The sequence below is a fragment of the Telmatherina bonti genome (assembly GCF_933228915.1).
Source record: "Telmatherina bonti genome assembly, chromosome: 9".
NCBI lineage: Eukaryota > Metazoa > Chordata > Actinopteri > Atheriniformes > Telmatherinidae > Telmatherina > Telmatherina bonti.
In genome coordinates this window covers 24544601-24568406 of record NC_136627.1, presented here as the reverse complement: position 1 = coordinate 24568406, position 23806 = coordinate 24544601, and the positions used below count along the sequence as shown (strand labels likewise).

The 23806-nt window shown below is 43.0% G+C and overlaps 1 protein-coding gene across 1 annotated transcript; it reads left to right on the top strand.

Moving 5' to 3' along the window:
* Positions 1 to 309: 309 nt before the first annotated feature.
* znf296 (zinc finger protein 296) lies at positions 310 to 9078 on the top strand (the record flags this gene model as incomplete). Its single annotated transcript, XM_079245969.1, is given in 5 exon segments — positions 310 to 404; positions 406 to 481; positions 483 to 570; positions 2742 to 3098; positions 7310 to 9078. Coding segments are annotated over 5 exon segments (2385 nt in total).
* Positions 9079 to 23806: the final 14728 nt, after the last annotated feature.

Below are 23806 nucleotides of genomic sequence, written 5' to 3'. Positions count from 1 at the left end.
TTTAAGAGACACAGCTGGTAAAAAAGAAAAAGCAGAAATGAATGCACCCTGGTTCCGGTTTTGTTTTTGGAGACACCTGTGGACAACCAGCTAGGTAGTTCCTCAGATACTGGGGAGGAAGTAGAAGATGATCCGCATCATCGGATCTCAAAACCTTAATTGAATCATACTGTCAACAATCGGGTGAAGCACTAAATCAATCTTTATGTGAGAAAATGCTTTCAAGGTTTATAAGCTCTTGTTTACGGAGCGTTACCCAAAGAGGGCGGGGTCAGGGTCGGTGTGGACGGGCGGTGCTTTCAGTCGCCCATGCCCCCTTTTGCCCTCCGCTCGCAGCGGTGGAAGAAGCGTGAACTTGAACGCTGCCTCCACAGCTCAGCACGAGCCCAGACGGTGGCCAACCACTCTCATCAGTCCGTCCCAGTCGCTCAAGTTTTGGTCAACTTATCGGAGAAGCAGCAGCTGGACAGAGTGTGGTTTGGGTTTGGGACCCTGAAAGGTGCCAAACACTCGACGAGATGTCCAGGCGCAAACTTGGAAGCAGACCGCAGCACCTGAGTGCAATTCAAGGTAAGCCGGGCGGGAGAGAAGCGGTGTGTGGGCACGCTGGGACGGTAGCAGACCAGTATGATGGCCTTATGTGAAAATAATATGAATTCATGTACAGGTTTTCACTTAGTGCCATTTTTCTCTCGTGGGTTCGATGTGCGCTATACTGGTTATGTTGAAGGGATGATGGATAAGTACATAACCTATTTTTAAAAAAAAACAAAAAAACAACACTAGAGAGACTTCTTTAAAGTATCTTTGTATGAAACGTTCACCAGCTCCAAAGGGATCTTCAATCCTGGATCTAATTTTATCAGCGAAATGTTGAAAGAAGGGCACATAATGTCCGTGTTTTGTCCTGGTGTGTCTTGTTACTACCGTAGTTCACGTAGAGGAAGGACCGGTTTATTGGCACGTTGTTCTCAGAGGCTACAGGTCCAAACATGATTATTAATGTTTCCAGGTTAGAGGATGATCTGGTTTCTCCGTTGGTCCCTTGTTATGGTTGTTTTATTGATTTGTTTTTTCTTTCTTTTCTTAAATATAGTATTCACTTATATGTCTTTAGGACATCAACTTGGATTGTTTAAAGCCAAGATATTGGCTCAGTCCTGCTTCAGATTATGCCACAGTTTTAAATTAAATGTTGGTGAAATTATACTCTTACGTTGAAATTCAGCCCCAATTAATTTACTGTTAAGATCATCTAGAAACGCTTAAAGGAAATGAATACAGAAAATTAATCATGTTTTTTTGCAGTTCTCTTCTGAAGACCAGCAGTGCGTGTCTGGTGTGACCACAGGCCCTGACTCAACTCAGTGTTGTGTGTCTGCGCGCATGGACGAGTGCACGCGCGTAACCGCGCTTTGCAAGTCTGCACAAATAGTGCAGGCCTGAAACAGGAAAGGTGACATTTTTGAGTAACAACTGGCGTGATCCGACTTCAAACTGTACTGTCTGTACCTGTCCTGTTTGCTGGCCTGCCCAGCTTGGGCAGGTGGATCCAGCGTAGGCATCAAGGTGTGCCCATGGCGTCGTTGAGCAATAGACTTCTGACCGCCTCCCCCCCCACTCTTCCTCCTCCCTTTTTAAAGGGCTCTACCTGCTTTGAGCTGAGGGACTGACTATAGAAGGAGTTTACACAAAAGAAAAAAGCTCTTCAGAGGTTTGGTTGAAGTTCTCACAAAAAACTGTCTGCGGACCGTGGTTGCATTCAGAACTGCAAGCCACACAAGATTGGTAAGGTTTTTCATATTAAAGTAGATGAGCTGCCCTGCACCCTAGTGTGAACATATAAGAAAACACACACACACACACACACACACACACACAAGGCCTGCTCTTATCTCAAGCACCTTCAGTCACTTTTTTCTCTTTTATTGCAATCCACTTCCTGTTGAGAAACTCCCGCTGCCTGCAGCTGGTAAAGCAACGTTTTATTTTGAGTGAAAGGTGAACACCTCAGTCATAATCTTACAGCTTCATAGTCATTGATTTCTGATCTGGGTTGCAGTCATATTAGGACGTGTGATCTTGTGCAGAGATGGACCGTTGGGCTCCTGTTTCTGCGCCCAGCTGCCTCAGCTAGAGCAAGCAGATGTGTAACTGGTTAAAGGAAGTGGTCAGTGTTGTTTGAGAAGATTGGCCTCATTGAGCTTATAACTGAAACTAGCACTTTCAATCACCATGCTTGTGTGTTTTTTCCATTGAGGTCAACACTACTTTGTCTGCAGTTTATAACAGCAGGGTTATAAGCTTGTGCTCAGAAATCCATATTAACTGGAATGTGTTGCTCTATCGTGTCTATAAAGTGTGTTGATTGAATATTAGACATGCATGTAAATTTCAGACATATGAACCGGTGAAGAAATAAGTAAATGAACTATTACCCTCTGAGAAATCCTACATGTTTGTGTTCAGTGTGCAGGGATCAAGAAATTATCTAAACTGAATGGAGAATTCTACTTTAATGGAAGCAGAGTTTCTTGTCTTTCCTCAATTATTATTCCAAACCATAAGATATTCACTTTGCTCAAATTTCTTTTTAAAATGCCCAATTAATAATCACTTTATTAGTTAATCTACTAATTGTGGAAAAACTGTTTGAATTTTTTTTTTTCTCTTTCCAGCACCACAGAACTTCTAAACAGCTTCATGTGGTCATAATCAATTTTTTTTTTTTCCTGCCACAGATACCGCTGATGTGGAAGATGGCACAAGCTCATCGGGTGATCATCGTCCTCCACCTCCTCCTCCTCCACAGCGAGCCCCTGACAGTGCTCGAGACCTCCTGACTTGTGGCCAGTGTAGCCAAGCCTTTCCCCTGGCCCACATCCTGGCCTTCATCCAGCACAAACAGGGAGGTTGTAGCTCACGAAACCAAGCCCCTAACGCCAACACCACTCCACCCTCACCTGCCAGCAGATCCAGGCACCAGCAGGCCACCACTGCCGAGCCGGGACCCGGCTTCATCGAGCTGAGGCGAGGGGTGACAAGGGATGGAACCTGGGGGGAGGAGCTGGGTATGAGAGCAGAGCTCAGCAGATCAGGTGAGTGCATAGACGAGACAGAAGAAGGTGACAGTTTAGTTTTTTTTTATTATTAAATTATATATATATGTGTGTGTGTGTGTGTGTGTGTGTGTGTGTGTGTGTGTGTGTGTGTGTGTGTTAGTCCATTTTTCTTTTTTCTTTTTTTCTAACTTCTGTCTTCATCTCACAACTGATCCTCCTCCCTCTCGAGTCCAGCTCATTAACTAGCCGTTGCCATTAGCAGACCTGCGTGGTTACTGATGCGCAGGGTAATTGTGTGGAAAGGATAGGTGTCAGGAACATTCGGAGGGCACTAGGGGTCCCAGAGGGCTTCTTGCAGAGCACCTGAGCTCCTTCTCATCTCCCAGGCTGTCAGTCTCTGAGGTGGAGTGGCCAGGTAAACATGTTTCTTCCTGCCTGTCACCCACTGCGACCTGGTCAGCAGAGACTGAAGCCAACTAGCCTAAACTCTAGAGTGTTTCCGTTGGACTTGTGAAAGGGGGCGGGGGGGGCTGGTCGTAGTTCTGCACTGCAGTATGAAATGGTCAGGCGTGTGGATGTGAGACAGTTCTTGCAGCTCTCCTTGCTGTCATGACACCGTAATGCAGAGCATTGCATCATGTGCAGCTCCTCAGCCATCTCCCACTGTTCTGCCCCAGGCTGAGCCACCTGAGCTCCTGGGATTCTCCTCCTGCTGTTTCTTCATCTTCCTCTCCCTCTTCTTTCCCATGTTTTCCCATATTCTGTCTTGTCTCTTCTTGTTCAGTCCAAAGCATGTAATACGTTAGCACCAATTTTCCCTTAAAGTCTTTTTTTCGTCATGCTTTTTCTTTCATTGTTTAGAGAAGATGAGCAAAAATGTGACTGAAGAGGCTGTGATGCCTAAAGTAATATGTTACAGTGAAGTGGATCAGAAATTCCGAGATTCTCATCAAAATACTTTTGAAGAATTTTATGTCACTGGAGAGAAATGTGTGAGATGGAAAGGTAATGTGTTTTCCCTGTAAAGGTCAGACACTGTCTCAAAACTGAAAAAGGGTTCAGAGTCTGATGGATAAATGATCGCAAATGGACGCAGCATCTTGCCACACACACATGCTAAATACGAGTGTCCCTTTGCACATTTTGAAACTCTCTCCATTATGAACACACATTGCCAGTTCCTTCCTTCACGCTATACTCGGGGGACATGTGTATGCACAGTTTCCGTTTGTCCACAACCTTGCATGTTTTTCTGTTTCAGCCTGTTTTTTCATCTCTTGCTTGCAGTCAGGGAACATAACAGTTTGGTAATTTGTTGCCCACAGTATTATACAACAAACTAACATGTGCACCAGATGACAAGGGAAAGGGCACGGCAGCTTGTGAATAATGCAGAAGCAGATAAGTTTGGATTAAATTTTTATTCCCGAATGTTGGCTGAATTTGATTGGAGTTCCTCATTTTGAACCCGGTTTTAGTTTTTCGCTTGTCATTTGTTTCATATGCTTTGCTGGATGTGTGGGTTTCAAGCGGGGCACCTGCTGCCCGGATGCGAGTTGGAGGTGTTTGACTTGAGTGGCAAACCGATTTGTGCGTCTGACTCTTTTAAGATGACTGAAAGTGAAAGAGCAGTTATCCCACAGCACACCGGCCCTCCGTCTATTTTCTGCCTGCGCATGAGAGAAGTGGTGAGGACAGAGGAGAAAAGGGGGTAGAGCGGGATGGATTACTGAAGAGCCGCGTGCATCTGTCTCTTTCCTTTTTATTTATTCTCCTTGTTTGTTTTTTTTCTCATCTCCAACGCCTCCCCATTTCTTTCCCCCCATCTTCAGCACACTTTTGCTTTGCCCTCTTTCAATTTCTCTCCCCCTCCTCCCTTTCCTCTCCTTTTCTCCTCCCTCTGCCTCCCAAGGGAGAAGAGATTCTGCCTGCTGCTCGTTAGTGCTCCCAGCCAATCTGCATTTTTAATTAGTAGTTATTGCTTCTGCTTAATATTCAAGTGCTACCCCGGGCCAAATGGGAATCCTTACAAAAAAGGAGTGAGTTAGTGGAGAGAGTGAAGGAGAGAGAAACCGGCTGGGTATTGTGTTTCACTCCAGGACCCCGAGACAAAAGCCTCCCCCCCCCTCACCCTCAGGGAGAGATTTGGTGGGTTTTTGGGGGGCGGTGGGGTGAGGAGAGCTGGGGTTGGAGGATGGGTCTCAAGTACAATTCGAAGGGGTGACATATTTTTTCATGGTGTCTCTTGGCCCCCCCACGCTACATTACAATCTTTTTTATCTAATTTTCTTTTCATCTCTTGAGCCCTGACCTACCTATCGCTCTCCTTTTTTTTTCCATTTTTCCCTTCTCTCACTCTTCACCCTATTTTTAAAAGAAGTATCTCAACTTCTCCTGGGTTTCTCCTCAGGCTAGGTTAAAGGACACGAACACCATGGCTTCTCTAGTCTCCAGACAGAGGGAGGGTGGGAGAGGGGGAAAAAGGGAAAGAAACAGTTGCTCTCTTTTTCATCTTCACTCTCCTCCCCCCTCCAGTAAAATACAGAAGGATTTGACTTGAGGAAACATGAAAGAGGCTTATACCAGAGTCGGCTTTGAACCTCTCAAAAAAAAAAAAAAAAAGAAAAGAAAGTGTAAAAGACTGTTTTCCCCTCAATTCCGAAATCTTCTCTCCAATTTTGATTTATGCAGAAAGGCCTCATTTGTCAAGTAGGCTGAGTCAGTGGCTGATTTACATAAAGCGTTAGTTTTCTCCGTTCTGCTAATTAGCAATTTGCAGCTTAATTGGAGATTGGCTCTCAGTTAGGAGACAAAGCTATCTACATATAAAAATATATCCAGATGCACGTTGTGACATGGCTGTTGGCCTTCCCCACTTCCTTATTTTCCCGAATTTCTCTTTCCTGCTTTGGGCCAAACTTTTCTTCACACCTGTCCCTTGTTTCTGTCCTCATTTTGGTCAAGTTCATCATCACCTAGTCCCCCACCTCTGTGTTATCAGACTGATCTGCCTGCTATACTACTGCTAGATATATCTTTCATCATGTTACTCACATGCTGTTATTATAACCTAAATGCTGATAAAATGTGTATGTATGTGAAAATGGTTTTTGGAAGGAATAAAAATATGTCATTATTTTTCAGTTTTTTCAGCACTCTGCTTAAAAGGGCCTGAATTTTTACAGTTCTAAACGAGTACACACATTACTGGTATCATTGCGTGAATTTATTCTTATATATATCTTCATGTAGTCACTTGTAATGGCCACATGCTATAGATCTTCTATTGATCAGCTTTGTGAAACTGGTGGCCCGGGAGGGACACACACAGGCTACTAGTTGCACTCCTATGGTAGCCTCAGAGGAATACCTGACTATCAGTTACATATGCAAGAACTATTTCATGTATGTTCACTATGAATCGAGTTCCCAGACAGGTTTTTGTGGTCACAATCAGTTAGCAGGTTAACATTTTCTGCACGTTGTGTCACGGACATCTGATGAAAGATTGAGTTAGCCCCCTGGTCTGAAAAATGATGCCAGTGAAGGCGGCTTGAAATTGCATGTCTGTCCGTTTACCAGCAGAGTGCGCCTTTCTGGTTTACCTGTCAAACATTTTCCTAATGAATTTGTAATAGCTTCAAAACACACATTGGCAAACTCACAAATCACTATACATCCATCTGATATATATATATATATATATATATATATATATATATATATATATATATATATATATATATATATATATATATATATATATATATATATATTATATGCACACAAAAAGAGCAGATATATATTTAGTTTCAGCTGAGGAAGGCATTAAAGTTGCTCACTGTCTGCACCACTGAACAGAAAAACCTTTTTTTTTTCTTTTTTTTTTTTTTTTTATCTTGTCCAGCAAGTACAATGATCCTGCTACTCTGTTGTGCTGAGCAAATTTGCTTTGCCAAGAAGAGCTATATAGGTATAAAATCACCTTGATAATAAGAATTTTAGATGCATAAAATTCTCATTGTGGACATTAACTCAAATTCAAATGAAAGATTACTCTTCTTTGTCTGCGGGTTTGTAAAGAAGCAGCTTTCAGCTTGAAAACACTGTTCCTGAGTGGGCCTTATTCTGTGAATTTATCTACAGATGGAATTCAGAATGTTTATAGTGATTTTTTTAAAAATTGTTTTTATTTTACTATCAGCCAGTTAAATCACCGTCTCCATCCTGTTTGTTTTTGTTTGCAGTGCCAGAGGAGCCATTGTATTTCACCTGCCAGCAGTGTGAAGCTGTGTTTCCATCTGCTTGGGCGCTCTTACAGCATGCTCAGCACATACATGCCTTCAGCATCTACCAAGAGGATGAGGAGGATGACCCAGACATGGGAAGAAGAGGGGGTCTAAAAGAGAACAAATCTACTGCAGCAATCCTGGACCCATGCCGTCTGAACCAAGCCCTCGCCTCGGCTTTCCAGCCGTCTGCTCTGCGTCATTCCCGTCAAGCGCACACAACATCCACCACCAGAAACCTGCAGCCTATGAATTTCTCAGTGCGGCTCAAAGAGCTTGCCGAGGGGGGCAACGCCAGCGGCAGCTCTCCCAGAGGCCTAATGCTCTCACCATCCTCGTCTCCACCAGCAGCGTTACCTTTTCCTCGGACTGGAGGCCTTCACGATGATTTCCACTGTGAGCTGTGTGGCCAGAACTTCCAGTCGCTACGTGCCCTGTCTGCCCATCGCCGGACTCACTCCTGTGAGAAGCCCTATCACTGTGGAGTATGTGGGCAGGCCTTCGCCCAAAGCGGACAGTTGGCGCGCCATATTCGAAACCATCACCGAGAGGCAGGTGTAGGAAATGGGTGTGACTCTGGTGAGATGATCACAATGGAGGAGGATACTGGGAGGCAGGGTGTGAGAGGGAGGCTTCAGACACAGCCAGTTGGAATCATGGGAAAGGGAATGATTGGTACAAATCTAAGAGTCCAAAGTGCTCCCGAGCTTGACCTGACCCTCCCGAAACACCCTTCAATACCTGCAAGCTTCATGCTGCTGACCTCCCAGGTGAGACCGCCAGACAGGGAGCTGTTGAGGCTGTACCAACGCCGAAGAGAGGGAGAAGAGGGAGGTGAAGAAGAGGCAGAGGCGCAAGGAGAGCCCCAGCACACCTCACCCTGCGCCAGCCCCTCCGAAGGCTCGTTGGAGAGTGGAGAGACGGGAGGGAGTGGTGAGAGCGGCATAGCTAGTGGCAACTGCACTCCCAAACGTCCAGAGATGGGTGACCGAGTGCGAGGAGTTGCGGAGTGGGAGAACGAAAGAGGAGAGCTCATTGATAGGGAGAAGGAATGGAGCTCAGCTACTGTCAGTGAGGCTGTGCAGGAGTGGCAGAGGGACAATGAGCGGAGGAGCGTTACTGGAGGGGTGAACACTGGAGGAAACAGCAATGCTTCCGCTGGACTGACTGGTAGGAAGAAGAAAGATGAGGCCTGCGAGTACTGTGGCAAACAGTTCCGAAACAGCAGCAACCTGACTGTTCACCGTCGTAGCCACACTGGTGAGCGGCCATATCGTTGTGGCCTCTGTAACTATGCCTGCGCTCAAAGTTCAAAGTTAACGCGCCACATGAAAACCCATGGTTCCCAGGGAGCAAAGGCTTCCTTTATGTGCCAACTGTGCACAGTTCCCTTCACAGTCTATGCCACCCTGGAGAAGCACCTGAAGAAGGTCCATGGCCTGAGTCATGCCAGTGTGGGAGCTTATGCACAGGCCAGTGCTGCAGACACTTTAGCAGCTTTAAGGGTAGGGGAAGAACCGTTGGTGGTGAAAATGGAGGAGGAAGAGGCCACTTTGGATCGGATAGACCTGGAGAGTAAAATGCCAAGCGATGTGGTGAAGAGCATGGAGGTGGAGGAGGGGCAAAGCCAAGCAGAGTGTGTGGAGGGCAGAACTTCTACCACAGTAGAAGATCTTTCATGTGAAAGCAGCGCAGAGGCAAGCTTGGCTTTGACGTCCACACTCTGAGAGCTGTTCTCAGCCACAAAGGAAAAACAGCACTGTATAAAATTGAACTTGCTCATGTAGTTAAAGCTGAAGCAGATCTGTCGAAAGCAGCAGGTAGCCACGTCCTCCCTGCCAGCCCCAAGACACCACAGCAGCCAACAGTTGTTCACAATTGTATGCAAAGCTGCTGGTTGAGACTACATGCCTACAGTTCTGCAGACCACAGAGAAAAACAAGGCCATGACATTCAACAGGGAGATTACCATAGCACATGAACAGGAAGTTAACCACCACAGTCCACACCGACGCAGGAAACTGATCACCATGTTGCAGCTCAGGATGCAAAAGACGTGTGATTTATGTCTCTGGTGACCCACTGGACAGATGGAAACAGATCATAACGTTCAGATAACACACAGGACAAAATATATTGATTTAAAAAAAAAAACAAAACAAAACAAAAAAAAGCAGGGATAGCAATAGACGATGTTAACATATTTTACACCAGCTAATGGAAAGTGGTGATGTTGTGCTATCTAGCTGTTTTCTTTTGAGAAGACCTTTTAAAGACTAAAGACTTTTGAACAGACACAGGCCTGAAATGAATCTAAACATTGTCTGCCTGCAGTTTCTCACACTCCTCTTTTTAAAAGCGCTTGGTTGTCACAACACTTGTCACTTAATGTTTACAAGGCTCAGGGGGCCAAACAAAGTTGTGCTCCTGACTTTGTGATGGTTTGTGTAGATTTTTTTTTTACTTTTTCCTTTTTGCTTCTGATTTTATAAATGTGAATATAGAGACTTTAAGTCTCATCTACTGATGTTTTTGTATTAGTTTCTATGCATAAAAAGAAAGCAATTTTACCTACATCTGAAACGGGTATATGTATATTTTTTTCCTGTGCTATTGTGATGGTAATTCCTCTTTCATTGTTTCCTTTTTTAAAGTGCTGGATTGATTTAAGCATTGCATGTTTTTCAGCCATTGAGACTTCTTTTTCTACTTGTTTTTAAATTCATCTTAATTTATGGATGCTGCATGTCTGTGGTGATTGTGCAACTGATAAAAAATCTGTCACTGCTGAGCAACAGGGTCGACAGGTGCAGCATAGTTAGTTGATTGAAAGATTTTTGTGTGAGGCCGCCAAGCGAGCAATTGGATGAGTGAATTGTGTGAAATAAGTGTGCATGACCACTTACTGGGTAAAAATCCTCTGGTAATACTTCCGCTCAGCACACGCATGACTTGACCGGACATAATCACAGTGTGGAGCTTCAGGAGAGTTATCATGTGTGACCAATGAGGATATAAAAAAAACTTAAAATTATAACTTTAAGCAGTTTGTTGCCATCTTTTGTTAGGACTACTGATATGACATAATTGATGAAATTCTTGTGTGTGTTTCAAAGAGATTTCTGAGCGAGTGCAGTGTAACTGTTCAGGGATAATACGTATATAGACTTTTGTTGTCGCAGTTCTTATTGTTGTTCATAATATCTACCTGTCCTTATTCCATGCAGTTAATTTTCCCCAGCATTCCTGATTGTTTCCATTTATTCTCATCACTGGCTATTGTGAAGCTGTACTGCTCTTCTGTCTTTGTAAACATGAGACCATTTTGTAATTAATCTTGTTACAAGGAGCCTCAATAAAGAAATGAGGTAAAATATATCATGAAGTTCTTTTATTGTCCCTCCTGTGTCCTGTTGTGGCTTCTCTCTGATTTTTTTTTTTTTCTCATTCTGAGACTCACAACAAAGCTTTTGCAACTATTTTAAACGTCTTCTCACCAGGATGTTGTGTGGGTCGTTTCTCTGAGGACCACAGACAGCACAGACTTATTCATTTTTAATGTGCATGTTTGGATTAGGGACCCTCACTCCTTGTTTACATCTTTGTGATGTTACTGGCTTCATCTAGGAACACTTCTGCAATTCAGCTGGGAATGTGAAAGCATGATCTACACTGCATACTGTATGTATGTGGATGTGTATAAACAAGTGTTAGTGTGTACATTGTGGGATGGGTGCAGCAAGAAGACATGGGGCAGGATTGACCATAATTTCTTAGGATACAAAGATAGGAGGCAACGCTTGTATTATTTGTGGGCATGTTATGAGGCAGAGCGGGGTGGGTGGGGAGTGTCAAGGGGGTGTGATAATTGCTGACTCCATTTTAAGAGCATAGAAACCTCTGCAGCAGCATGTCTGGCCTTAACCCCACCCCTTCTAATGAAAATGAAGTTTTGTGATCCCTCTAGCTCATTAACAGCAGGTCTTTTAATGAGCTTTCAACAGGGTGGGGGCTGGGTACTTGAAGTGGAGGGGAGGGGGGGTAAAGAGTGGGTGGTTGAAGGGCAGGGGGATTTCACCAGATGTACACACGCCCACTTCTACCAATTACCATTGTGTTAGTGAGAGGAAGGAGGAAGTGAAGACAGAAGGCCCATGGACCCAGACAAGTCTGCTTGTCTGTTTCTGTCCTCAGAGACAGAAAAACAAGGAGGCAGGACAGTGCAGGTAATGGGTAACATGTTCCAACGCTCCGTCTGGTAAACTCTGTGTTGGGCGCCACAGCCAGCGCCATTTGGTGCTCGTATGGACGCAATTATGTAACGTAAGTTGATACACAGCACAGCACAGTAGCGCCTTCAGCAAGTGGATATCTCTTTTTTTTCCCCCTCTGCATACCCTTTGTTTTCTTGCAGTACACACCTATCTGAGCTGCTGTCAGATGTGAACAGGTCAGTGTCAGTACCCAAAGTAGCTAATCACAAGGGTTTAACATGACAGCCAATAAGGGCTAGAATTTTTTTGCCCAGTTGCTTCCTCTGGGCGATAGCAACATTGATTTGATAGTTGTTCCAGCTCAACAGGAGAGCTTTTGTTGGTGTGAATGTAGTGGGACAGGCAAAATGCTGCCACAGAGGGTGCTAATGGGGTGCACAAACATTAATAGGAATAGGTATTAACATCTGAGATTACTGTGCCACAGTTTAAATGTTGGGCCTTCATTGTCTGTGCTCTAAAACTGTTAAGTGAAGCTGTTCTTTGAACTCCTGAGTCACAAAAAAGCACTGAATACCCTTAGAGTGCCCTTGCAATAACCTAAGGGGCTGATGTTGCAAGTACTGATACATTTGATTCCTTGCATTCTTGGCCAAAACTAAAGATGTGCTAAATCATTCTGCAAGTATAAGTGTAGTGTTGAGGTTTTCAAATAAAGAAGAAATATTAAATAATAAAACCAGAGTAGGTGACATATGTATGAAGTTACACTGTTACTTGGCAGTAACGCTTTCACAGTTACACCCAAAATATATTAAAACTGTGAATATAAGGCAGGGATATGAATTGTAGCAGTCGCGTTTTGTGAAATTTTGTGTTTCAAAGTATAAAATTATGGTTCCAATGTGATCCAAGATCATGTACATGGTGGCACTAAGTATACAATGTATAAAAACTTTGATTTTTTTTTGGACTCAGAAGACAACAATAGAATTAACCCTTTATGGGGGCAAGTGACTATTTTTGATCACTTCGTTTTTCTATTCTATTCTATTCTATTCTATTCTATTCTATTCTATTCTATTCTATTCTATTCTATTCTACAGCCATTTAGCAGATGCTTTTATCCAAAGCGACTTACATAAGAGTGAGAACAACAAAAGCACAAAATCAAACAGTAGAGGACATTGTAGGAAGGCTGTCTAGTTGGACGCAGGTCCTTCCATGAAGTGCTACAGGCTTTTCTTTTTTTTTTTTTTTTGTTTACTCCATTCCCACCCCATAATATCACCTATGTTATAATACAAAGAATTAATACCATAAAGTTTGTTGCAAAGAACTGGGCTAAGTTCTTCAACTTTCCAACTAATCTAGCTATGCTAAGTGTGGAAGTGCTTCTTGAAGAGCTGAGTCTTCAGCGTGCTCTTAAAAGTAGACAGGGACTCTGCAGAGCGGACAGAGTTTGGGAGATCATTCCACCATTGTGGTACGACAGAGAAAAAGAGTCTGGCTAGTGATTTAGCCCCAGGTATTGGTGGTAACATGAGGCGTCTTTCACTGGTGGAACATAGCTGTCGAGAGAGAGTGTAGGTCTGGATTAGGGAGTGAAGGTAGACAGGAACCGCTTGAGTTATTATTTTGTAAGCCAGAAGCAAAGCTTTAAATTTGATGCGTGCTGCGACCAGAAGCCAGTGAAGTGCGATTAGCAGCGGAGTAACATGAGCTCGTTTGGGTTGGTTGAAGACCAGATGCTGCGGCATTCAGGATCATCTGCAGAGGTTTAACAGAGCATGCAGTCAGACCTGCCAGTAGGGAACTGCAGTAATCGATGCGTGAGATGACCAGAGGCTGAAACAAAAGCTGAGTCATGTGTTCTGTCAGATATGGTCTGATTCTCTTGATGTTGTAGAGAGCATATCGGCAGGTACGGGCAACCGAGGCAACATGGACCTTAAAGGTCAACTGGTCATCCACCATGACACCAAGATTCCGGGCAGCAGATGTAGGAACAAGTGTGATAGAGTCAAGCTTAACTCTTAATTGAGGATGTAAGGAAGGATTGGGTGGGCAGACAATGAGCTCTGTCTTGGAGAGATTGAGCTGAAGGTGGCGAGCCTTCGTCCATGCAGAAATATCAGCAAGGCAAGCTGATATTCTCATTGAGATGAGGAAAGGAGAGGAAAAGCTGAGTGTCATCAGAGAAGCTGTGAGAGCTTATGACTGCACCAAGTGAGGAGGTGTATAGTGAGAAGAGGGCACCAACCCTTGAGGCACCCCTGTTTTCAACTCATGTGAGCTGGACACTTCTCCTCGCCGGGATACTCTGACGGATCTTCCTGAGAGGTAGGACGAGAACCATGAGAAGACAGATCCAGAGATACCGAGCTCAGAGAGTGTGTAGAGGAGAATCTGATGGTTCACTGGATGGTTCACATCAGACAGGTCCAGAAGTATCAGGACTGAGGATTGACCAGTCGATCTGGCAAGCCGGAGGGAATCGGTAACAGACTTTCATATTTAGCATGAAACAATTTTTTTTGTTTATGTAACAGCAGAATGGAGGTATTGGTACATACCAGAAAGACAATTTTAGGTTAAAATTTCAAGGTACTTCATGAGTGACCTATAAAGGGTTAAAACTGAATTACAGTCAACACATACACAAAAAAAGCAAAATGAATATGTAAACAAACTTTTAGAGTTCAGAACTTTTCCAAACCAAGAACAAAGTTAGGAGCTCTCCTCATGTAACTATGGTTCCACTATGAGAGAAGATATGAAACAGACTCCAGTCTTATTTGCATTCTCATTATATGTGTATCTTATTTTTGTCAAACTTTAACTGGACAAAAAAATCCAACCACTAAATTTCTACACCTGTTTAACCGAATTTAGGATTAAAGTGAGTTTTATGCCTATCCCACCTATGTACCATGGCAGGGTACTGTCGCCTTGTGCAAGTTCAGGGTGAGTGACTGGATCAAAGTCAAGAGTTGATGCAGTCACTTGGTTTTTCCTTAACTAGGTTATTTATTATGAACTGGCTTGAACTGATGTATCTGTAAAGTGCCCTGAGGTGATATTGTTGTGAAATGGCAACATACAAATCAAGTTTAATTGAGTTAAAGTTGAAATCCTAAAATTCATTACAGACACCACATAGGCAAACAACTATTCACACTCACTCATGTGGTTTATTTCCAATCACCAATTAACCACACAAGCAAAAGGAGAACATGTAAAGTCCAGACAGATAGGCTCGTCGCTGAGGTATGAACTGCCTCATCTCCATGCAACCCACCATAGGCAGAAAATCTCCTCAAGCAATTTCACATGTGATGTTGCAGCCATTTTCTTTAAATTAAAATGGATGTTGTGCTAACAAAATTATATCATAAGGAATGTAACTGTCAAATGACACATCTTTTAACTTCATGGTATAAGGCGTGAGTGTGACCAAAATGTGCAACCAGGTTGCAGAGGTAAATAGTCGGAGGAAGGTCAGTGTTTAGGTTCACTCTTGCATAATTGGTGCACATTTTGTGGCTCGTCTGAATATCATGAGGATAAGTTATATATTAAATAAAGTTTTGTTGTTTTTAAGAAAAAGCTTCATCAAGAAAAACAGTTAGTCTTCAGTTGCATCTGGAGATTTGGTGGGGACTTCAATCAAATTCGGGGCTGACTGAGTGATAATCATCCACTGCTTCAGGTGTATATGTGAGAACCTCCAATAAGATCAGGCTCTGCAATCACCTGCATCTGTTTCAAACTTAAAAGCAATTGTTAACTAATCCACCTTCTTCTTCAAGAACTCTGCAGTTAAAATGGCTGCTTTCTGGCACAGCCACAAATTCAGATTAAATTTAAGATGATTAGCTCTAAAAATTCAACAACAAAGAGAATGCATGAGCTGTATGTTTGCTCTGCTATAGGGCAGGCCTGTGGCCATGAGAGGCTCTCACTTATGTATGAGATTATTGAGCTTTATCATGTAAAAAGCCAATTAACTGGGTTTTTAATTACATTTCTTGTAGTGTACTGTGTGAAGCCTCCAATCATCGCTGCAAACCTTGCCCTGTTGTCTTCCACCTCCTCGAAATAGCTAAAGAGGAGGCAGAGGCTTGGAATTAAATCATCATCAGAGCCTACGGAGGTGGGGATAACAAGAAAGGAAAAGATTCATTCGCTTGTGGTCAGACGAACCGCAGGACTCCCAATCTGCTCTTTATCTTTGCACATTTCCCACCTTTTCCCAGTTGTCCCTCCTCCCACAACAACCGCAGAGTGAAATTTGAATCCTGGAATTACACCCCTTGCATTTCTCATCCCTCCCACCCTTCCCACCTCCAGCAGCGTGGGAGGACAAGGTGAAAGGCGGCAGGGTCCCTGGCAGTTATACGTCAATCTAGTGCCATTCAGGCCAGAGTAATGAGACCAGAGGAAGACAAGGATGAGCTTCAAGGTCCCTTCAGTTTGTTCTGAGTTTGTGATAGTACTGTTGCCAACTGGAGTAGGCAACAGTAGAGTTAAAAACAAGAGAGGAGGAAGTTGCCGAATTTTTGTTATTGAAATATTATTGTATAAGGAAACTGTTGTTAGATAATCATCATGGAAATGAACTGAAGACTAACATCAACAAAACTGTGGCTCAGATTTATCGGATCAAATGAGGTTGTGTTTGATAGATTAGACAGATAGTTTAAACATTGAACAACTATCTGATAAACTTCACACAAAACAGGAAGGAAAAATGATTTGTCGGATTAGCAGCAATAGTGAGTACGTGTTGCGTCCATGGAAACTTGCCAGATCTTCTCTGCCTATGCATTTGTCACAGGTCAGCCAAAGTGACTGTAGTGGTCACTCTCACATTACCAGCTGATCCCACAAGAGTTCAGTGGGGTTGAGGTCAGGACTGCACATAGGCCATTCCACCCTCTTCCTAAATTCTCAGGGTAAACCCAATGAACCTATTCTGTGGGGGCAAGAGTTCACATCTGAACCTATGAAGTATAGGTATAGGTTTGCCACTGGTTGCTGAACCTTATCTTGATATCTTTGGACTGAGTTTGCTTCCATTAAGGAAAGGCCTTTTTTCCAGAAAGACACATGTCATACCACAAGTTCTTACCCTTATCAGTGCAGCAGTCAGCATATTCTCTGTGTCTTCTCCACACATAATGTTCCTCCACATGTCCATGTTCCAATCCACGCATCCTACATCAGAGTAAATAGGCCTAATGATGAAGGATGATTATGACTGGACTATGGGACTGGACATTGGCTGTGTGCAATTTATTCTGGATTGTCTAGAAAGAGAGCTGTCAGCCATGTTATCCTGCAAAACCTGACTGCAAAGACCTGACTAAAGGCTGCTTAAGGTTCCTACATGCTGACAGGGTGAGGTCATTTTGTGGTGTTGTCTTCTTGAGACACCAACTTCACAGCCTGTCACTCACTTTCATTGTTGTGGAACTTGGCCATAGGTTTAGAGATTCTATGAGGGCTAACTCCAAATAATGCTGCAACTGGGTTTTGCAGAAGACAAACTTAAAGTTACCCTGTGACATTGGCCCAATCCAAATCCATCAAGTGTGGCATGCTTGAAGGCCCATGCTCACAAGTGCTGCTGATGGGGTACCAGTCAGGGCCTCAACCAACAACAGGTAGCGTAACCAGCCAGATCAACAACAGAAACCACCCATCACAGCTACTAAGTATTGCAATTGCACAACTGCTTCTTCAACATTACACAGCAGGCTTGCTTATGCTTAATACACAATTAGACAAAATGCAATAAAATACAATACACTGCTGCAAATATGGAGCATTATATTTACATGTGTTATACATAGTGTGGTAACATATAAAAATATTTTATCAATAAAATATGTTTAAAAAATATGAAAAGGTGTCACCAAACACTTTTATTTATTATTGTTTCAGTATCCGTGAAGGTTTTCTCTTCATTCTTTTCTTTTTTAGTGCTTCAAGGATAAATAAATGAGACAACCTTAAGACGACCAATAGACAAGATAATCAAACATCTGCCAGCAAAAATGCTTTGGTCGTTAAACGTCTGTTACTCTTGTTTTCTTTCATAAATGAATGCATGTTACACTGATCATGCACCCGATGACCTTCCTTGTGAACGTGACAGACACACAGAATTGCTCAGGCGATCACACAGGTACACACACAAATTCAAACACATTCTGGTGGGTCGGTTTTGTTCTTAAACTAGCCCAGAGGGGTCTGTTCATAAGCACTGGAAAAACTGGATTTCGACCATACATTATGTTACTGCCCAGTGCCCACCCCTTTCCTACATACACCCACCCACTCACACCCACACACACATATACACACTCGCAAACACACAGAACGCTGGGGTCAGAGGTGCAGCCTTGATGGGGAACATAGTAAGGTCAGGACATAGAGTTCAGTTCTCTGACAGGTGAAAGGCCTGAGGGCAGGTGAACTGCAGCACCTTACTACATGTACCACAGACTCCTTAAGCAACAATTGTCCACCGCCATCAGTTCTGTGAGTCTTTACATACGGTCCTTACATTATCCCATATTAACGCCATAGTTTATTTCTCTTGTGTTGTACCTGCTTGTGGCAGTTTAACACTGCAATAGTGGGATTCAGCTTTAATGCAGATGTGCTTTAGACATTGTTTCAGCTGACTTTATTGAGAATATATATATGTATATATATATACATATATATATGTGTGTGTGTGTGTATATATATATATATATATATATATATATATATATATATATATATATATATATATATATATATATATATATATATATATATATAAATATATATATGTGTGTGTGTATAGATATATATATATATATATATGTATATACACTACTCACAAAAAGTTAGGTATATTTGACTTTCAGGTGAAATTTATGGAAAATGCAATATGTTCATGCTACAGTGATATAATATCATAAAAGTAAGACATTTAAGTAGAAGGATGCACTACTGATTTCCTCATCGCAAAAAATTCATTCAACACAAAAGGTAACAACAATGGTAGTTACACCACAACAAAAAGTTTGAACGTCTCAATATGTCGTCATGTGCCCTTGAGCATCAATTACAGCTTGACTACGACGTCTCATGCTGTTCACAAGGCAACTTATTGCCTGCTGAGGCATGGCATCCCACTCTTCTTGAAGGGCAGCCCTCAGGTCATTGAGGTTCTGGGGTGCAGGGTCTCGAGCCTCTACACAACGGCTCAGCTGATCCCACAGGTTTTCAATGGGATTCAGGTCTGGAGAGAGTGCAGGCCATTCCATTTGAGGTACACCAGTCTCCAACAGCCGTTCCCTGATGATGCGGCCTCGATGAGCAGGAGCATTGTCGTCCATGAAGATGAAATTAGGCCTGTGCTGTTCATGTAGGGGAACAATCACTGGATTAATGATGTTATTCAGGTAGTATGGGCTTGTCACTGTACCATTCACAAAGTGTAGGGCAGTTCTGTACCAAGTGGACACCCCTGCCCACACTGTAACACCGCCACCACCAAAAGCTCGCCTGGTGACAACAGTGGCTGATGCATAGTGCTCTCCCTGACGTCTCCAACATCGTTGCCGGCCATCATTTCTGCTCAGTGTGAATCGACTTTCATCAGAGAACAGCACTGAGGCCCACTGGTTCCTCGTCCAGCGTAAATGCTCCCTGGCCCATGCAAGACGATGATGCCTGTGCCTGGTGGTGTGGTCAGGTACCCGTGTAGGTCGTCTAGCACGCAGACCACGCTGATGTAAGCGGTTTCGAATGGTCTGACGTGACACTTGGGTGCCTCTCACCTCTCTTAAAGGTGCCTGGAGTTGAGTGGCATTCATCATCCGGTTTCTCAGGGCAGTGTTCACAATGTAGCGGTCATCAGCACGGGATGTGGCCAAAGGACGTCCACTTCTAGGCTTTTCTGTGATTCTTCCAGTCTCTCGATATCTCTGTTGCAACCTGCTGATGACACTCTGTGACACTCCAAGCTCAGTGGCCACTTCTGTCTGAGAACGTCCTGTTTGAAGCATCGCAATGGCAAGGGACTGTTGTTCCATTGTTAGGTGTCGTCTTGGTCTCATGATGTCAAAATGTGAACAGCATGATGAGGACAACTGTTTAAACACCAGCTCTAATTGAACCAGGACATGTATTGGTCAATTCAAGGATCACACACCTGCCGTAAATTTTTGCCGTTAAGCTCCTTGTTAGAGAACAGCAACTTGTGCAAAATTTATTGAAACATTTAACAGTTGGACATGTGCATTTAAAAGCTTAGAGAAGATCACATTAAGTTCACCTGTACAGGTTTAAATGCATTTTAGGCTTGTTGTGAAATTTCACCCAAAAGCTGAATATCCCTAACTTTTTGTGAGTAGTGTATGTGTATATATATATATATATATATATATATATATATATATATATATATATATATATATATATATATATATATATATATATATATATATATATATATATATAAATATATATATGTGTGTGTGTATAGATATATATATATATATATATGTATATACACTACTCACAAAAAGTTAGGTATATTTGACTTTCAGGTGAAATTTATGGAAAATGCAATATGTTCATGCTACAGTGATATAATATCATATATGTATATATATATATATATATATATGTATATGTATATGTATATATATATATATATATATATATATATATATATATATATGTGTGTATATATATATATATATATATATATATATATATATATATATATATATATATATATATATATATATATATATATATGTGTGTATATATATATATATATATATATATATATATATATATATATATATATATATATATATATATATATATATATATATATATATATGTACATATAAATACATATATATTGTTGGCGTTGGTGGATGGAGCGAGACTTGATGTCCCAGATGTTCTCAATTGGATTCAGATCTGGGGAACGGGCGGGCCAGTCCATTACGTCTATGTCGCGTTTTAGGAACTCCAGCCACATGAGGTCTAGCATTGTCTTGCATTAGGAAGAACCCAGGGCCAACCGCACCAGTATATGGTCTCTGTGATGGGCCGAGCAGTGAATCACAGTCAGGCACAGGTTTAAAGTTCAAAAATAGAGTTTTTATTATAACCCAAAAAAGAAAAAAGTTGTTTTAACATAAATTAATAAATCAGGCCTATAAAAGAGGTCAACATAACAAATCTATAATCAAAGAATTTGTAACAGAAGTAACTCAAGCAACAAAATGAAACAAACTGACCTAACATATGACACACAAGGGGAAACTTAAATAGTGGCTGATCAGCCCAAACAAAAACAGACAAAGGGGATGACACACAAAAACCTAAATAAATTTCCTCTCCCATTTCTGCCACTGGTCTGGTCCAATTAGCTGGCTCCACCCCATGGTCACCTGTTGGTTTACAACCACGGGATTGGAGCTACTGAAACTCAAAGGGAAAAGAAAACAAATGAAAAAATCATAAAATCACAACATAAACTAAAATGCACGCTATTTAAGAATTGTTGTGATGCTAAATTAAGCTAGTGTAAACTAATGTCTAACAAAAATATTGTCTGCAAATTAAATCCTGGCATTTTAATATCACCCATGTGTGGCTGTAGGCACAGCCATCACAGTCTCACAAGGGGTCTGAGGATCTCATCTCAGTACCTAACGGCAGTCAGGCTACCTCTGGCGAGCACATGGAGGGCTGTGCGGCCTTCCAAAGAAGTGCCACCCCGCACCATTACTGACCCACTGCCAAACCGGTCATGCTGGAGGATGTTGCAGGCAGCAGAACGTTCTTCATGGCATCTCCAGACTCTGTCATGTCTGATACATGTGCTCAGTGTGAACCTGCTATCATTGTGAAGAGCAAAGGGTGCCGGTGGCAAATTTGTCAATTTTGGTGTTCTCTGGCAAATACCAAACGTCCTGCACGGTGTTGGGATATAAGCATAACCCCCGCCTGTGGACATTAGGCTCTCATACCACCCTCATGGAGTCTGTTTCTGACTGTTTGAGTGAACACATGCACATTTGTGGCATGCTGGAGCTAATTTTGCAGGGTTCTGGCAGTGCCAATCCTTTTCTCCTTGCACAAAGAAGGAGGTAGCGGTCCTGCTGCTGGGTTGTTGCCCTCTTACGGCTTCCTCCACGTCTTCTGATATACTGGCCTGTCTCCTGGTAGTGCCTCCATACTCTGGACACTACGCAGACAAACACAGCAGATCTTCTTGCCACAGCTCGCGTTGATGTGCCATCCTGGATGAGCCTGCACTACCTGAGACACTTGTGTGGGTTGTAGACTCCGTCTCATGCTACCACTAGAATAAAACCACCGCCAGCATTCAAAAGTGACCAAAACATCAGCCAGAAAGCATTGGAACTGAGAAGTGGTCTGTGGTTACCACCTGCAGAACCACTCCTTTATTGGTTGTTTCTTGCCAATTGCTCATAATTTCCATCTGTTGTCTATTCCATTTGCACAACATCATGTGAAATTGATTGTCAATCAGTGTTGCTTCCTAAGTGAACAGTTCGATTTCACAGAAGTGTGGTTGACTTGGAGTTACTTTGTGTTGTTTGGGTGTTCCCTGAATTTTTTTTGAGCACTGTATATATGTATACTGGCTAAAGAGGCTAACTTCACTCCATGAATGCCTGGCAGCACAAATGAACCAACTCCTGAGGGAAGGGACTCACCCTGAATGGCTGACCAAGGGATGAATATCCCTGATACTGAAAGACCCCCACAAGGGATCAGTCCCATCCAACTACTGGCCAATAACCTACCTCTCCACAATATGGAAGCTCCTGTCATGCATCATAGTGGCTAAGGCAAGTGGGCACATGGATCAATACATGGTGGAGACACAGAAAGGGATTGCCAGAGGAATCAGAGGAGCCAAATACCAGCTGCTGGTTGACAGAACAGTCGCCTGAAACTGCAAAACCAGACAGACAAAGCTGTGCACCGCCTGTACTGACTGCCAAAAAGCCTAAGACTCAATGCCACACACACGGATCCTGGAATGTTTGAAGCTGTACAAGATCAATGGCAGCATAGGGACCTTTGTTGCAACTCAATGAAGCTGTGGCAGACCACCCTGGGGGCCAACTTCAAGCCAATTGCACAAGTCTCCATCAAATGTGGCATATATCAAGGAGATGCCCTGTCCCCGCTGCTGGTCTGTATAGGCCTGAACCCCCTCAGCCAACTAACCAACAAGAATGGCTATGGATACCGACTCAGGAATGGGGGCCACCATCAGCCACCTCCTGTACATGGACTCACTGATCCACATCACCAAGATCTACAGGAGGGACATCGGAATGTCATTTGGACTGGAAAAATTTGGGCAGATGATGACAAAGAGAAGGAAGGTAATCAATACAAAGGGCATTGCACTCCCAGAGGGCAGGATAACAGATGTGGAGGACAGCTACAAGTACCTGGGCATACCACAGGTGAATGGCAACCATGAAGCTGTGGTATTTAGCTGCCACAGCTAAATACCTGCAAAGTGAGGTTAGTACGGAGAAGTCAGCTCAATGTCAAGAACAAGATCTGGGCAGTTAACAGCTATGGCCAGCAGTGATCCGATACCCTGCTGGAATAATAAGCTGGCCAAAGGAGGAAGACCATGGATGTCAAAACACAGAAGCTGCTCAACATGCATGGAGGGTTTCACCCCAAGTCCAGTGTCCAGATCATGACTATTTGCTAAGCGCAAAGAAGGGGGTTGGGGACTAGTGAGCATCAAGGCCACAATCCAAGATGAAATATCCAAGCTCCACGAATACATATACAAGAGGGCACCAAGGGATGAAGCATTTTGTGAATGTCTCAGACAATGGAGTCTAGAGGAACATGAGATAGAAGAACCATCATGGGAGGAAAAGCCCCTGCATGGGATGTACCATCGGCAGATCACCAAAGTGTCCGATACAAACAAGTCTTGTCAATGGCTGGAGAGGGCTGGATTGAAGGACAGCACAGAGGCACTAATCATGGCAGCACAGGAGCAGGCCCGAAACACCATAGCAATCGAGGCCCAGATCTACCATACCACGCAGGATCCCAGGTGCAGACTATGCGAAGGAGCCCCAAAAACAATCCAGCACCTTACAGCAGGGTGCAAGATACTGGCAGGGAAAGAATACATGGAGTG